The sequence below is a fragment of the Coccinella septempunctata genome, chromosome 1, assembly GCF_907165205.1.
Source record: "Coccinella septempunctata chromosome 1, icCocSept1.1, whole genome shotgun sequence".
Lineage (NCBI taxonomy): Eukaryota > Metazoa > Arthropoda > Insecta > Coleoptera > Coccinellidae > Coccinella > Coccinella septempunctata.
Genome location: NC_058189.1, coordinates 33,049,405 through 33,066,510, shown reverse-complemented (window position 1 = coordinate 33,066,510; position 17,106 = coordinate 33,049,405). Strand labels below are relative to the sequence as shown.

The 17,106-nt window shown below is 34.7% G+C and overlaps 2 protein-coding genes across 4 annotated transcripts in view; one reads left to right on the top strand and one right to left on the bottom strand.

Annotated features, from left to right (window-relative positions):
- LOC123320214 (anion exchange protein 3) overlaps positions 1 to 17,106 on the top strand; it is a 254,710-nt gene that overhangs the window by 199,643 nt on the left and 37,961 nt on the right. The gene's annotated exons all lie outside the window — the stretch shown is intronic.
- Positions 14,370 to 17,024, bottom strand: LOC123320236 (septin-7). The gene is made up of 2 exons (XM_044907490.1): positions 16,832 to 17,024; positions 14,370 to 16,770 (listed from the first exon to the last, which is right to left on the bottom strand). The coding sequence occupies exon 2, from the start codon at positions 16,610 to 16,612 to the stop codon at positions 14,792 to 14,794; it is 1,821 nt and encodes a 606-aa protein (XP_044763425.1). The 5' UTR covers positions 16,613 to 16,770; positions 16,832 to 17,024; the 3' UTR covers positions 14,370 to 14,791.

Sequence of the window (17,106 nt, the reverse complement as noted above, 5' to 3'; positions counted from 1 at the left end):
TAACCAATCTACAGTTCTCAGAGAGCTCCGCAACGCTACGCGCCGTGACCACCATCGAGGTGTCATCTGCAAAGAGGGCCAGTATACCTGCTCTAATGTATTTTGGTAAATCATCGGCAACCGGCCAACCAATGAAAAGGCTTTATTGGACTAGAATAAAGTTGCACCAAAATAAAAAACTGAAATATCACTAGATATTAAAACTTAAGGGCCCCTTACTTAAGATTCTGCAGTCGCAACTGGCAATAAAATTAAGCGTCCATTAACTTCAAGCTACGCGTAGTTAAGTACTCATTTTAAGAGGGATTGGTGCAAACGGGCCTTAATCGATAATGAGGCGAGCATAGAATTTGATTAAAAAAAAGTATAGAATTTGAAGCATAGATACATGTATTTCAAATAATTGTCAAATTATAGAATTGGTTCAGCTCATTATTATTCCGCATAGACTTATAAATATGTTATTTCGTAACTGATTGGAAAAATGCTGAATGATTATGCAAACTTGATTTCTTCTTTAGAACCGGCATGCACTCGAACATAGAATAATCAATTCCGACCCTATGTTGCGAAAAGAAGTGTTCGGTTCAACAGTAACTGTTCCAATTATATTCAGGTTCTTCCCTACCTCGTGTGGGCCGTGTGGCTTCTGATATAATTCACGTTGTTTACCTAAAGAACCGAAATTTCGTAAATTATTTGCCAACCAACCTAACATATCATAATTAATCGCCATTTTTCGAAATTTTCCAATCAGTAAAGAAATAATAAGGGGCCGAACTAATTCCACAGCAGGACAATTATTTGAAATAACTGTGTATCGAATTCTATACTCACCTTTCACGTATAAATTTTGAAATCAGAATTTTTTTCCAATTCAAAGATGAGGAATTCAATAATAGTTTACACCAAAAAAACTGAACTTTGCCTCATAATTCAAAACCTAGAAGAGAGAAATTTTTTCAATATGATGGCCATAAAATAAACTTTTTCTCCTCTCTCTCTCTCTCTCTTTTTCAATATAGTCGATGGATTCTCGGTAACAAAGTGCCGGTAAAAGGTTCAAGTTTCAGATCTTCATATCTGCATAACTTCAAAGACAAAACAGTTATGAGAACTTTTCGAAATCGTCAAAATCTCAATTTTTGCTAATAATTCAAAAACGAAGGCTCCTAGGAGGCTACGGTTTTCAACATTATATGCTATGTATCTCTCAAAAAGAGCTCGGAAAGTTGCCATCTATTGTGCTCTACCTCATTTAGTTTCCGAAGATCCCCTCACTGGACATAAAATATTCTTCCATTTTATGAAATTTTCAAGTCACCGACAACTCTATTGATGTTGTAATGTTGGTTCAGTATCATCAGTACCCATCATGGTAGACAGAATGTCTCTAATCTGAAACCGACTAAAAAATTCATTGGTTTTTTCTTAGAATTCCAAACATTTAATTGATGCGTTGTGTTCTTATTATCAATATAATTTGTAGCAATAGCAACGGAAAAGATGCGTGCAAACTAATGAATTTTTTCGGAGACATCATATCTCCGGGGTTTCATTTTTGCCCTTGCTTATATAAAGCTTTATTTATTATTGGAACTAAATAACCAATAATAACTGTCAATGTTCTGCTTTGTCTCGATCGTTCAAGGCTAATAATACGGAATTCGTAATAGATTCGCGCTAAATTTGAAGAACATGTGTCACGGAACAATCTCTCTAACCGGTTGAAACAGATGGCGAAGCCGCGAAGATCAGGTCTAGTCCTCCTGTATCCGATATAATCACGTTTGGATGACTCATTCTCGACTCGAGTGAGAAATTACATTTTCAATCTACAGAAAATCGAAGGTAATTAAATAGAATTATTTGTTGCTTTAATTGTGGGTAATCATTTCAAGTCGATGGGTTTTCTTACCCAGTATATTATGAACTTAGAATCTGAAGCATATAAAACTACTTTACGTAGATCGAAACATTTTGACCTTGGAATCTTGAATCGAAATGATGAGGAGCGCTAGAATCTCTTTTTGCCGTTCAGATTTTCTCGTAACGTAGTGATGCGAAATATGAGTGCTTTAGGATTCAGTCGAATAGATTTTTAAAGTCGTAAATTTGAAATAAAAAGTATTCAAAAGAAATGAATGCTCTTCTGAAACATCAAAACTGAAATTAATTCACTGAGTTCAACCATTTCATCCCTACATTGAAAAAAAGTTGATAAAAAACCCCATCAATGACAGCAACACAAGTTTCCATTTTTGGACAGAACGCTAGAGTTGATCTTTAAAAAAACAACTCTTTTCTCCTCATAGACTGTCATAGAGGATGCATGATAAGGTCCTCAATCAACACCCTTGATTAGGCGCATGGGATCAAGCCATTTTCAAATTGAAAAAATTTTTCTTGTAGTCAATTTCAATATTTTAAATAATACGCAATTCGTTTTATTCAGTAGTCACTCACCTGTCCATCATATTTCTGGTGTCCCTCGAACGAGACCTCAGGCGGCTAATTGGCTGATTTATCATTCAGTATTATTCAGTTCACCAGTTTTCCAATATCGTTGAATATCAATTGAAGTAAAAACCCGTGACAAAATGTTTTGATGAATTTTATTGATAATTCATAGCTCCCTTTGTCTTCGGAGTAGTGTACTGGAGAATGCGTAGAACCAATAAGGTGATTCGGTGGAGGAGATAATTGATTTCATTTTCCTTAAGGTCTAAACCGGAAGGTAAAGATGAGGAAGCCATTCATTTATTGCCATTAGTGCCCATTAGAGAATTAAAAATGATTATTATTAGCCTTTTATTCCACCTAACAAATGATGGAATACAATGAATATATTCAAGACGAGGAACAGTGATTCCAATCCTTTCTGATTTACCAGGGTCTGTATAAATAATTGTAACGTCCCAGTGGGTGTCGAAATATTCTTATGTCAGTTTCGAAATACCATGATATTAATTTGTTAGTATGGGGCTTCAAAAACCTCGAAGCCCAACGCGATGTAACAATCATGTATACAGGGTGAGTCTTTGGACTCGTACAAATATTTTAACAGTACATGTTAGAGAGGTAGATGCTAGAGAGGTCAAAAAAAATTTTTCTCTTTCCGTTTTTTCCGATTCGACTCGGTTTACAAAATACAAGCTGTTGAAAAACCATAAAAAATATTATTTTTAGTTATCACACAAAAGGTTTTATTGAATGGAATGAATCTCGGAATATAGCTTCTCATTTATTTGATGATTCTTTTCTGAACACAAGATATCACCCACGTCCTCCAGTTTCCCTTCCCTTCTGAATCCTTTCAAATTGGAGAAAAAATTTGTTTTTATTGAATATTATATGGAGCATTAGAATGCCAATTAGCTTTTTGACTGTATTCCGAAATTGGATCGCGATTTTACATTGAAACTTTTTGATGCTTGAAAATTTTTCAAATTAAATTTAATTGTTTTGGGTTACAAATTGAATGAGCTACATTTGTATGACCTAAATTTTTTCTCTTGAGATTTTTATTGTAAAATAATGTTCAGCTTATTTTCACATAGCGTCACAGAAGTATATCTTTTGTGCGGAGTGATTCAAAACAAAAGGGAAATCCAAAAACTGCAGATATCACACATAATCATTTGGCGATTAAACGGTCATTAAAAATTAAAATAATTAATGAAATTATAATCATTTGGGTAGTTGCAACATGGAAATTGACATCCGGGGTTTTTTCCACCTCAGAAATAGAAATATTTCACTCATTTTGATTTGTTTAAATAATAATGGGGAGGAAAAAAGGAAAACTCAATAACATGAACAAAACATGTAATATTTTATTTTTCTTGTCTTTAAAAATTGAACAAAGCCAAATGAAGTAACAAAGAACAGATTTTATTGTAACAAATTACACTGCGCAAAAAAATTAACGCACATTCTGAAAATCTCAATTTTAATGAAAGTTAACTCTACATTGACTTTATAAATTATTTTTATGTTCTCTCGGGAAGGTTTTGAACGAAACAAGACACATTAAATGGAAGAAAAATTCAGGATTTCACCGAATCTTATGTGAAAGAAGAGAAATGAACAATTTGCAAAATACTGAAATGCTGATAAGTGATTTAATACTTGGTATTTACACCCCCTTGCGTTAATTACAGCTCGACAACGACGGTTCATAATCAAAATGAGTGATCTTAAAATGTTCTGATCTAATCCTTCCCCAGATTTCTCCGAGTTGGATTCCTAAGTCATTAAGAGTAGCTGGATGATTTTCTGAACTTCTCAGCCTTCTATTGAGGTTGTCCCAAACCTGCTCAATCGGATTGAGATCTGGACTTCTTGCTGGCCATTCCATTCGAGAGACTTCAACCTCTTCAAGGTACGATGCGCGCACGATGGGGTCTGGCATTATCGTCCATAAAAATGAAATTTTCACCAATGTATGGGGCAAATGGCACTACATGCTTTTCAAGAATGTTCCTTATATACTTATCAGCATTCATAGCTCCATTATCAACGACCACTAGGTCTGTGCGAGCAGTCAAAGATATTCCACCCCATACCATAATCGATCCTTCCCCGAAACCAGTAGTATTCAGGAAATTGCACTGAGCATATCTTACATGTGGACGTCTGTATACAAGGGAACGTCGATCACAATGGTAGAGGCAGAATCTAGACTCATCTGTGAAGAGAACTCTTTCCCAATCGGCCTCTTCCCAATGGATATGCTCTCTCGCAAAATCCAAACGGGCCTTTCATTGGCCTTGGGTAAGAGCTGGGCCTCTTGCCGCGACACGAGGCCTTAAATCATATTCTCTGAGACGATTTCTTATTGTCTGCACCTCATGAGTTTGCTCAAGCTGAATTTGAAGGAGGCGAGCGGTTGCAAACCGTTGTCTCAACGAAGAAACTCTCAAGTAACGTTCTTGAATGGCAGTTGTTACCCGTGGTCTACCCTGTCCTGGTCTTCGAACATTCATACCTGTCTCCCTGAATCGCTGCAACATTCTGGACACACTTGTATGGGAAACTCCAAACCTTTCTGCAATTCTTGTGTATTTCCACCCTTCTTCTCGCAAAACTACCGCTTGGGCACATTCCTCTTGGGTCAAATTTCGTGTTTCGCGTTGCATAGCGATCGAGTGTAGAAAATCAAACGAAAGAAAAACTAGAATTGATCGAGAACAACTGATTTTAGAATGGAGCCAATACATTCAAAATCTGATAATATCATCTTTTTTTATTCCTGCTGGGAAAAAACATATGTATTGAAGAAAACCGTTGAAAGTGGATAACATATGCATGCATAATTCTGATAAAAATAATTATCATTGAGAACACCTTCAGTTGTAGAATAAATTTGAGATTTCCATAATGTGCGTTAATTTTTTTGCGCAGTGTATATTCTTAATCAGAATCACAATTCTCAATCGTTTTGTAGATATTTGCTATCAAAGTTTTGCAACATTCATTACATTGCTTCAATTTTGTTTTTCGAGACATACTTCGATATCCGATTTGAAAAACTCCCGGATGTCAATTTTCATATCGCTTCTACCAGAATTACCATAATCAAACCAATTTTTAAAGTTTTGTGAAAAAAAATTCACACCCTAAAATGTTTTCTTAAAAATGGAAGATATCCAACAGACAGAAAAGTTGGCCCAATTGACATTCAGATCCTGATGTGTTGGGGTTAACTAATAATTATAAATTATTTTTCTGAAGGTTCCGATTGGTAACCATTCTAAAATATATCTACAGATATATCATAGAAACGAAATCACATGCATTTTCTATCTTCAGTAACTGAAACAATGGATAGATAGGATTATTGAAAACGGCCGTTAATCAACTCCATTCTATAACTATAGATAGTTGATGATCTATGTCTTCTGATTCGTCCATCTAGTTGTGCCTGACTGAACATTCTTAGCCAAAGGAGAAATTCTATCACTAACGGAAAATAATTAACTTCATCATCATACATTTCTTTGAATTGAATGAAACAGATGTATACAATCTAATTTGATTTTTGCACGAATTTTGTTTCGTGCATTCAAGTCAGTGATTCAAAAAGTAAAAAAAGGGGCGAAAATTGCTACAGTAAAAACATCAATACATACAGGCTTTCCCAGAAAAAGTGGTGAGTAACCATAGAACACAGGTAATGAGTAACCATCGTATTTTGCGACAAGAATATTCACAGTAGTAGTTTGAGCTCTCGAGTGCTAGGAGTCGTACTAAATACATCACTATTCCTAATACGGAAGTTAATAACTAAAATATATCCTTAAGGATGTTGCTCCGTCGGGAAAACTTCGAAAGAAGAAATTATTCGAACTGAATACCCCAATATTATTTATCGTAGAATTCGATGGTGAATTACGGACCCTTAATTTTGGAATTTCCTGTGTATCTTACTTTCAAGTTGCTTCAAAAATTCAAAGAAAATTAATTTCCGAAGGGCGCTAAATGTTTATCTAGAGAAGGGGCGCTAAGCCAAATAACTTTGGAAGCCACTGTTCTGAATGCTTATTATCAACATCATTTAAAAAATTGGGAAGCACCGAATTCGTATTTTTCCAATAATTCTACAAATACAGAACCGATTGAAATAAAAAGTAGTATGAATGTATTTGATTATATTATCTTTCTACGAATAACTGATGAATAACAGATTTCTTTTGAGCTTTTTTGGTTCATTTTCTAGTGATACGAAATTTTGCACAAATCTTCGAATCTGTACGTAACACCTTTGAAGTTTCAACTTAATGGGTATTTTTTTATTATTGAAAGAAAAAATTGAAGATAATCCTCACTCCGAAACCCTTGCGGTCGGATTCATTCACACCCCCAAACCTACCCTAAAAATTTCATTTTCGAAAGCAAAGTGTTCACTGCGGACAGACGAACATAATTGAATACGAATTCTCTGTGAAACAAATAACCCAATCGTTCAAAAACATTTTTATTCCAATTCCGAAATTAGACATTTTGGTCAGAATGATTTTCCAAAGAACAAGAACGGAACAGGTTAGTCAACAAATTAATAAATTTTAAATTTGTAGTATACAATTCGGGCTTAACCTGCTTTTCGTATTCCGGACTCATAAATAAATAAATATGTAATGGCAAGGGGGTAACTACCTCATTGAGGGGGATGCTTGTTTGCTAATAAAAAATTATATCCAATTCATTTTTTATTGCGAATGCGAGTGAACGCATAATTAGGGTGAGTTTATGCAGAGCTCCTAAGCACTATGATCTGAACAATTGATCTATCCAATGTGCTGATGGCAAACACGCCTATATGTTTTTGATGCCAAGTGCCATTTTTTCGATAAAACGCACTGGATAGCCAGCAAGGGCATTTTTGAACTCATATGAAACATAGTTCCTGAATATAATCTTTTCATCTTCCAAACGAGTTATACAGGGTGAAAATTTGAAAACTTGCCTGTCCAATTATGTCACGACAAGGATTATTTCATAGGAAATGCAGGAACAGGTCAATTTCTATTCGTAGGCGGACATATGACATATTTTGAGCAGAATTGAAAGCCGAAATCTCTTCAACCCTAGGTATAGGAGCTACCACACCTAAATTCTCAATAGGGAAGTGACAATTTGAAAACTTGCCAGGTCAATTATTTCTCGACAAGGGTGTTTTTAGAGAAAATGACGGAACAGATCAATTTTTATTCGGAGAGGACATGTTTCTAGCACAATTGTAAACCAAAATCTCCTCGATCTTAGGTGTCTGGGTTGTCACCCCTAAATTCTTAATAAGGAATAGAGGGAATACCTCACATCAATAGCTCACCCTCTATTCCCTATGAAGAATTTAGGGGTGACAGCCCCTACACCTAGGTTTGAGGGAATTTCGGCTTACAATGTTGCTCAAAATATGTCCCCCTCCCTTCCTTTAAAAATTGACCTGTTCCGACTTTTTCTTTGAAAACATCCTTGTCAAGACATACTAAATTGACCTGGCAAGTTTTCAAATTGTCACCTCCTGTAACTACTTCAAGGAAGCAATAAAAATTTGCAAACCATAGCATTCATGTAGAGGGACAAGTGATATTTCAATTGAGGTAAATCTCACCCCCTATTCCCTATTAAGAATTCAGGGGTGACAGCTCCTACACCTAGGGTTTAGGAGATTTCGGCTTACAATTCTGCTCAAAATATGCCCCCCTCCGAATAAAAATTGACCTGTTCCGGCATTTCCTCTGAAAACATCCTTGTCGCGACATAATTGTCCTGGCAAGTTTTCAAATTGTCACCCTGTAGATTGCCCCTTATTCTCTTGTGAGATTTTAGAAGTATCCGCCAAGCCAATATTGACCCACTCTTTATAAAAGTTCACGTATTCCTGAATTTTTTCATTCTACCGAAAAAAATGCGCATTTCATTATGCGCCGCATCAACCAATTGACCAATTGGTTCAATAAGATGATTGATCTGGTGGATTGCACATGAAATTACGCCCGCGAAATGATGCTAATTAGCAATTAACCTCTATATTTTCGCAATTACACTGTGTAGGTATGTAAAGTAAAGATGCTGTTACTTGTAGCCGTATCCGTATACATCATAAATTAATTGAGGAATAACGTGATGAGATCGTGAAGGACACGTTCTATACTTCTATAGGAATCCCACTCTCGAAATGACTCAGATGTAGGTATATGTAGCCATCTTACATATGTAGGAATTGAAGGTATATTTCAACATTTCTTTCAACTATGGTTTTGAATAAAATATATAATAATATGTAGGTACACATAATAATTCATTGCGTAATAGAAGTACAGATGCGTACAAAATTAATTTTATTTTGTTCGAAGATAATGAAATATGTCCAACTGATTTATCTGATAAAAACTCAATGTTTCTTCAATAAATTCTCAAAATATTGTCCATTAATTAACTGACAATATTCTAAACGGAACTAAAACTCGTTTTGGACAGTTCTAACTTAAAACGACAGAAATTAGCCTATACCTATACTGATGTTCTATTCGTTCTCAGTAACTATTCAATGATAACCGCAGTGGCGAATTTTTAAGGCAAAGTAGGGTGGGACAGCGTGATAATAAATTCCCTCATAAAAAGAAATAAGTCGCATACAGAGTGAGTGGAAATTATTCAACTTAATTCAACATTCTACACAGCCAAGGGCCTAGGGCGACCAAGACTGTAAATCCGCCACTGATTCTAGGTTTGGTTGAAAAACTTTGCTTGTCAAGTAATTCCATAAGGAATAGTTCATCTGGAGATCTGGGGGGCCATTCAAATGGTTCTCTTCAACCAATCCGTTGGCCTGGAAAAACATTTTCCAGATATTCACGGACAGGTTTTGCTCATCCATTTTGGTTTTTGTCTGTCCAATAACGAAAATTTACCATTCTATTTCACGTAAACGTGTTGATTTGTCAGAAAAAAACCATGTTCACAACATTTGTCTAGTACATCCATATAATTCGTTCGCAAAACTAGAATCCTCTATTCTATCTGACTCACCTTTGGCAAGTTCCTGGAGAATGATCAATTTAACAAAATGAAAATTCTGTTTTTTAACAATTGCCACTGATTTCGAGTTCCCTTATTGCTATCTCGTCAGTGGGCACCCTAGCGATTATTATTTGTTTTTCTTAAATGCTTATTTTCCCGAAAATATTTTTCAATCTTTCAAATGGTAGGTACTTATTAACATACAGGCAGTAAATCACAGCATACCCCCCTCTCCGAATAAATGAAGAACATACTGTGTTCTTGTCCTATCTCCGTAGCGTAGCTAATCATCATACAAATTCAATTTTTTTTGAAGATTTTCTAAAACAAACTATTTTTTCCAGAAAACGACAAACTTAAAGATACCCTCGCTAATCTATGCTAGATATTATGCTACTCCCGCTTGTTCACATTTAACTTTTTTGTTTAACAAGAAATTATTAGCGAATATATACGTACCTATTGCAATTCAACCCGTTCAATTTCTGAATAGGAATGAAAATAGAAATTTGGACCTCTAACCTCTAACTTTTTTCGCTATCTGTACGATTTTTCGCGAAATGTTTCATTTCGATACTTTCTATCCACTACAATAAATTGAAATAGAGGAAAAGGGAGCCTTAATTTATTTATTCAGAGCTGCCAAAGCCCGTTTGCTCAACTAAATTCACCGTCTCAAGAGCAGACGACTGCACCAAAGAAAGAATAGATGTTAAAATATAATGAAGAATTCAAATTACACGCTGCAGCAGCTCTCGTTACAGTTTCTTAGTCATAAGACTGTATTCCAAGACTTAAGAGACCAAAGTAAAAAATTAGAATATTAGTTCAAAAAATCACTAATTGAATTTGTCTGAATTATTATTCTTTATGTTGTCACCACAGTTTTCTTCTTGTTCGAGTTATCCACAGAACCTTACTCGACGAAAAAATTAGGCAAAAATACGAGAGCAAAAACAGTATACTCCATTCACTTTTATTTTAGCACTCGGTTGGCCATGAAATAATTTTCTCAAGTTTTTGTACTTAAACTGAGTAAGGTTGGCACTCATGAAATGTCGTTAATGTCATACCGCCGTTGCCAAAACTAATATCAATTAGTATTACAAAAATGCCGAAAGTGATTGAAAAATGCAGAAGACAGAGTTTCAGGAAGTGCGTTTTAGAATTCAGGTCCGCTTATTCAAATAGTAGGTATATTCTAAAATCTACAATATCAGATGGTAGCGAACATATTCAATGTAAGTGAATTTATTTGATGTTTCGTTTGAATCTAAATGACTTATATTTTAGCTGAATGTTTCCACAATCAAAAAAATTGTGAATGAAGAGGATGACAAAAAATTTCCTTCCATTCTGAGATCCAAAACAGTGGTGGCATTTGAGAATTTTGCTTTAGGGTGAACGAAATCTAAAAGTTACTACAGGATTTGCGATGAACATCGTAGAATAAGTGCCAGAAAATTAATTTTTCTATTTCTCATGTGACTTGTCGTTTACATTGTAAATGTCTTAATATAAATATATAATTATTATTATTATCTACATCGAAGTATTAAAAATAAACATCCATAAATACGAGCGTCGAGCCAGTTGTCCTGTCAATTCATGTGAAATTTTTGTTGAAAGGTGAAGTTCCTCTTGCCTTGAAACTTCCTTTAATTAGGTTTTTTGACTTCTTTTGATGCAAGATGATTTTTCGTTGAAGAATTTAACATTCTTGTAATTATCCGTTAATTCCTTCGAGAGATACCCATTTCCTACCACTGCATCAGATGCATTTCATCTTCGGATTGATTTTAGCCAAAGAAGATAAGCAACATTAACTCTCCTCAAGCTCCTCCATATTATGTATCAATAATTCAATTTTCTTCCGTAGCAAAAATTAATATATTCAAAAACTGATCTCTTGTATTTTCCATGCAAATAACTAGATTTGGTGTGCCTCAAATCAGTTTGTATAAACGTCAGTTATGTTCGTCACATATTTTCAACTTCATATTTTCCGAAGTGATAAAATACGTAATTACTCAGACTTTTACGTAGAACGGGCAACACAGCGCTGATTTAAAACCCAAAAATGTTCTGACATTTGACAATCGTCATAACTTCACATTTTCGTCTATACAGAGTGGAATGTGCTAAGATAAAAGTGAATGGAGTACACTTTCTCAACGAATTATGTGACAAAAACTGTCATACAGTTTCTAGATTTTTCTACACTGTTTTACCTACGCATGATATACAAACTCGATTCAGTAATCTGCTCTATTTTCCCGTGGCTGGATCATTAGAACATAGACTTGGTTATTAGTAATATCTATGGACTTGCATCGCCTTCGTACTTGAAATGTAATGGAATTTCAGGGGATGAGAACTCCTTCATCTTGATTTATTTTTCACCGAACACTCGGTTCACGAGAGTGCGTGCAAGAAGAGTTGTCGACAATTTCCAAAAAAAAACAAGTTTCAAAAAAAAAGATAAGGTGAAGTGTTCTTTCACAGACCCGAGCCATTTTCGAGATATTCTTTATTTTTAGAATTTGTTTTCATCGGTTTCAGTATTTGATTTTCATTATTTTGCAGCGTTTCTTCTTAATAATAATTTTCATACAGTGCCATTTTCAATTCTCAAGAGATTCATTATTTTGGTAAGCTCCACCTCGAGTCAAAATAGGAGCCCCACTTTAAAAAACACCTTGTATATTCTACAACGAAAACTAGAATGAAAATTTCCTTTTAATCCAATGTGCTGTAGATCAGCAAAAACTTATTAATTTTTTTTCATTATGTGAGATAGAGAGACCTATGTTATATCTAGGAGTTGATTTACAGGGTGTTTCTCAAATTTGAATGGAAATTAAGACCACTCTATCTTCTGAACGGAATCACCGATTTATCCGAAATTTGGAATGAAGATATCTTCCATAAGATTCCAGAAAACTGCAATCAAATATTGTTCGATTTGCAGGACCATATAACATAAATTTGGACAGTTCTTTAAAAGTTCGCGAAATCACCCTGTGCTATGAATTTCATGATTTCTTCGATATCTACGTAAACTGTATGATTCATTTATTCAATTCGCCAAATTATATTGCATGGCACCATACAGGTTGCCGAGGACTGAATTATTTTCCTTGATAGTGGCAATAATTTTTTCTCTCGTATTGATGTTTGAATCCTATTAATCTAATAACGGGGTGATTTTGAATCTTTATGAATTTAATCAATTGTATATATGTACAGGGTGGGCAAAATTGGTGATACCTGAACTACAACTTTTTAAACCAACGAGATAGAGGAAAATGAATTTACCATTCATGTCGTCTTTTTTCGAGAAACTAATAATGCCATTAACTGCATTCCTCTATCTTCTTTTGTTTTGAGTTGTAGGCCAAAATTTAAATTTGGGCGATTTCAACTTTGGTCATTATCTCCGTTTCTGTTTGTTCTAGGACGTTGAAATGAAAATATTATACAGACACTTTTTTGATAGCAATCCAGTGGCGTTCTATGATTTTTTTCAACACTTTCAACAGGTATATTTGCTGAGCTAAAACATAAAGATGTATTTTTTCTTATGAAAAGAGTAGTTTAAAATGACTAAGAAAGAAATATCGCCATGTTTATAGATCAGCAAATATACCTGTTGGAAAAAATCATAGTACGCCACTGGATTACTATCAAAAAAGTGTCTGTATAATGTTTCCATTTCAACATCCTAGCTTAAACAGAAACGGAGATAATGACCAAAGTTGAAATTTTAATTTTGACCTATAACTCCAAAACAAAAGAAGATAGAGTAATGCAGTTGATGGCATTATTAGTTTCTCGAGAAAAGACGACCGTAATATGCCATCCATTTTCCTCTATCGCGTTGGGTTGAAAAAGTTGTAATTCAGGTATTATCACCAATTTTGCCCACCCTGTACATTATTGAATGTTAATTTCAGGAATTATTGTTACACGAAAACATTGCTGGTCATAATTGGACCCCCGAATTTTTTCAATTTTTTAAAAATCAGTACCTCAATTCGAATATATTTACAGCTGAAGATTACTTATGAATGATATTTTCAGATGTGCTCAATAGTTTAGCAGAAATGTATACAATTTCCCTCTTAATTTTCCTACAAATGGGCATGAACTAATCTGATTTTCACAAATTTTCAGTCAACTTTGACATTATTGTCTAGGGAAACTATAACCATGTGGATGGCGACATGTGTCGCCTGAAAATAAGCATTTTGCATGAGAATTGTAGGAAAAGTAGGTAATTCACTAATATTAATTGCAATAGGTATCATCAGTAACAGTTGCGTTATCATGTTAGTGTGCAACCAATTAAATCTCGTAAAGACAAAAATAGTTTTCCTTAGAAACGGTTTAAATTTTTTTTTTTATGGATCAAAATATGATTGAGGAAAAGTAGATTTTTTCTCATATTTTAGGAATGAACTCTAATTGGATGATTCATCAAGATTCTCGACTCTATTTTTGAGCAATGCTTAAATTTTATAAAATAATCAAAACAAAATATAGACCATAAATTTCCTCAGATGATATTATTGCTTCCAATTGTACATAATCTAAAAGCACAAGTACATACTTGTCATGTACCCATTCTTAAAATTTCCAACTTACCTTTTTTCAATCATGTTAGAAAAAATTCAATTTCAATAATATGATAACATTCATCAATCATTTTTAGATTTTTTTTCTTAGAATTTCTAGATTACTTATTGCTGTCGTGAAAAATTTCCCCATTCTTTCATAAAAGATAATTTTTTTATTTATCAAAATTGGGATATGTATTTTGGAAATCAAGTATTGCGAAAATTACTTAAAATTTTATTTTCACATTTTTACATACATAATATAAAATTAAAACTCGAGATATATAGATAAAAAAAAATGGCACGTTGCTCTCAAGCAAAATGTCATGAACATAGGACATCAGACTATTTTAAAATCAATAATTTATATTCATCAGTTAATTTTTTCCTCTTCATAAATATTTTCTATACTTTAGATATACTCACAATCATTAGAATCCTCTGGGGAAATTACTTCGACACTTATCAGCAATTGAATAGAAATTGAGAAATTAGAAACTCTAGTAACACGAAATGGCAGTTCAGAGGAATCATAACTAATTCCGCAAGATCTATAATCCTTTATAACTTTTTTTTACCAGGGAATGACTAAAAAGCCTTCTGAGTTCACTCAACATTTTCTTTATCCATATTTTCATTGAATACTAAAAGAGCCCTTTCTTCTTCTTTTTACCATCTACAGTTTCCCTACTTCCCTCCAAAGATCTCCTTCTCAGTTCATCAATTGTCACTTGGTTTTCCTTCTCCCATGCTTCTTTTTCCATTTCAAATTGCCTTCGTTTCTCTTCTAGCTCTTTTGCTTGTTGTTCTAGCTGCTTCTTAGTGGCTTCATGTCTTCTTGTTAATTCAATCTCACTATCTTTGAGTTTCTGTTTTTTCTCCCTCACTTTCATTTCAAATACCTGTTCCATCTCAGCTTCCATCTTCTTCATCTTCAAGTCATGTTCTCGTTTTTCTTCATCCATTTGAGCAAGTGGATTTTTGTTCAGAATTCTTGTGGTTTTACCATCAACTCCTAAACCAGCTAATTTCCTACATCTATAGTTTTCATAGTGGACATTATTTGTAACATCCTTCAGGTCCTGTAAATGTGTTCTGATTACCATGTTTCTTAAAGCAATAAAATCACAATGTTCGAGGTTCTCCACTTGTGCAACACCCCAAGGATACTGTCGCCCTCTCAGTTTCTTCCCATCAATTTCCACAACTGCATTAGAGCCAACCACAGCAAAAGGAACTCTGTCTTTCAAGGATTTATTGTGCTTTTTCTCATCTTCGTCTTCACAAGAATCAGGAAATTCGTATATCTTAATTTTATGCAGGGCTATCTCATTCAAAATTTGTTTTTTGAACAATTGACATTCTTCTGCAGTCAGAGTATCTGCTTTCGCAATAATAGGAATAATATTTACTTTATCACATAATCGTTTCATGAACTCAATGTCAAGTGATTTGAGTCCGTGGCCGGATGGTTGTATGAAATATAAACAGCAATGTATCCTCATATCAGGACTCTGCTTTCTTGTTACCCTTGCTTCACAATTCAAATAATCCTCGTACTTTGATTCAATATATTCTATTATAGGAACCCAGCAATTACTATTATCCACAGCATCACCAAATCCAGGCGTATCTACCACTGTCAACAATAAGTTGACCCCATTTTCTTTCAACATCACTCTTGTAGTTTCAACAGCCACAGTTTTTTTGAGCCTTTGTGTTGGTCCGGGATAATCATTGGAATTATATATATCTGTGAGAAACATGGAGTTGATCAGAGTTGATTTTCCCAATCCTGACTCTCCTACTACCATTAATGTGAATTCAAAGCCCTTTTTTACAGCTTTGCGATAAACCTGATTAGGTAAATTTGCAAATCCTACATATCCATCCAATTCTTTTGGTTTTGGCCTTTCTTTCACTATTTCTGGTGTTGATTCCTTACTATTTTCATCTTTGGTTGATTCTGGAGTCGATGGTTTAACCGGAGGTTCTGGAGGTTTATTTTCCACTGCAGGAACTTTGCTAGTAATTCGATTAGAATCTTTGTTGGTATCTACAGGTGAGTTATTGAAAAACATTTCCCTTTTACTCGGTATTGCGGGATTTGTTGTAGTAATTTCACTTCCATTGGTGCCATTAGCTGTACCATTTGGTGTTGAGCCTGATGTTGGATTTTGTTGATCCATAAATTTCTGCCTCATTGCTAAACGATCAAGACTGGAAAGGCGATACGAGCCCCCAATACCATCCTTGTCACGGTCTCTGTTCAGACCGCTTCCTGCATTAAAACTTGAAGTGTATTTGGGCAATGTTGGGGGTGGTGTCGGTTTTTGGTCCGTATTTCTATTCAATAGAGCACTACTTGAGGTATACATATAACTGCTTGGCATTATGTTCGGGCGAGATTTAATTGTAGCAGTCGGTTGAGTGGTAGGGACACTATTCACATTATTGGCACTCATTGTTTGGAATTATTTCACTTAACACATTATTCACAATTTCATTGTTTGATAGCTTTTGTTTACAAGTCTCTGCTCTCGTTTTTCTTGACAGAATGACAGTTGCACCGGCTCCGATGACTAATGTCCCTGTACAAGCCACGCCCGTAGCGTCCCTCTATCTGCAAATAGAAAACATCAATGTTCAACCGTCTTCTGTGTTCAAAAATTAAACACACTTACCTAGTAAAGTTTATTATGTTAATGGATGTTCACATCTATCAAGTTCGTCGATAAATCCAGATAACACTCTCAATTTTCAACTGGACCACTCAAGTACGACGTATTTCGAACGGATACAATTCGTTCGCTGCAGGCAATTCCAGATGGCGAACTTGTCATAATATTCACCCGCCGGTCCCTTCGATCCGGCAGAAGTTGTACGCGCTATTCGTAGGTTGTGGAGGGAGACGAAGATAGCACCATGCGCCGTTGCCGGCATTTATTTTTAGTCGTAT

Coding starts and splice junctions, on each gene's coding strand:
- LOC123320236 (XM_044907490.1), bottom strand. CDS start 16,612: ATGAGTGCCAATAATGTGAATAGTGTCCCTACCACTCAACCGACTGCT.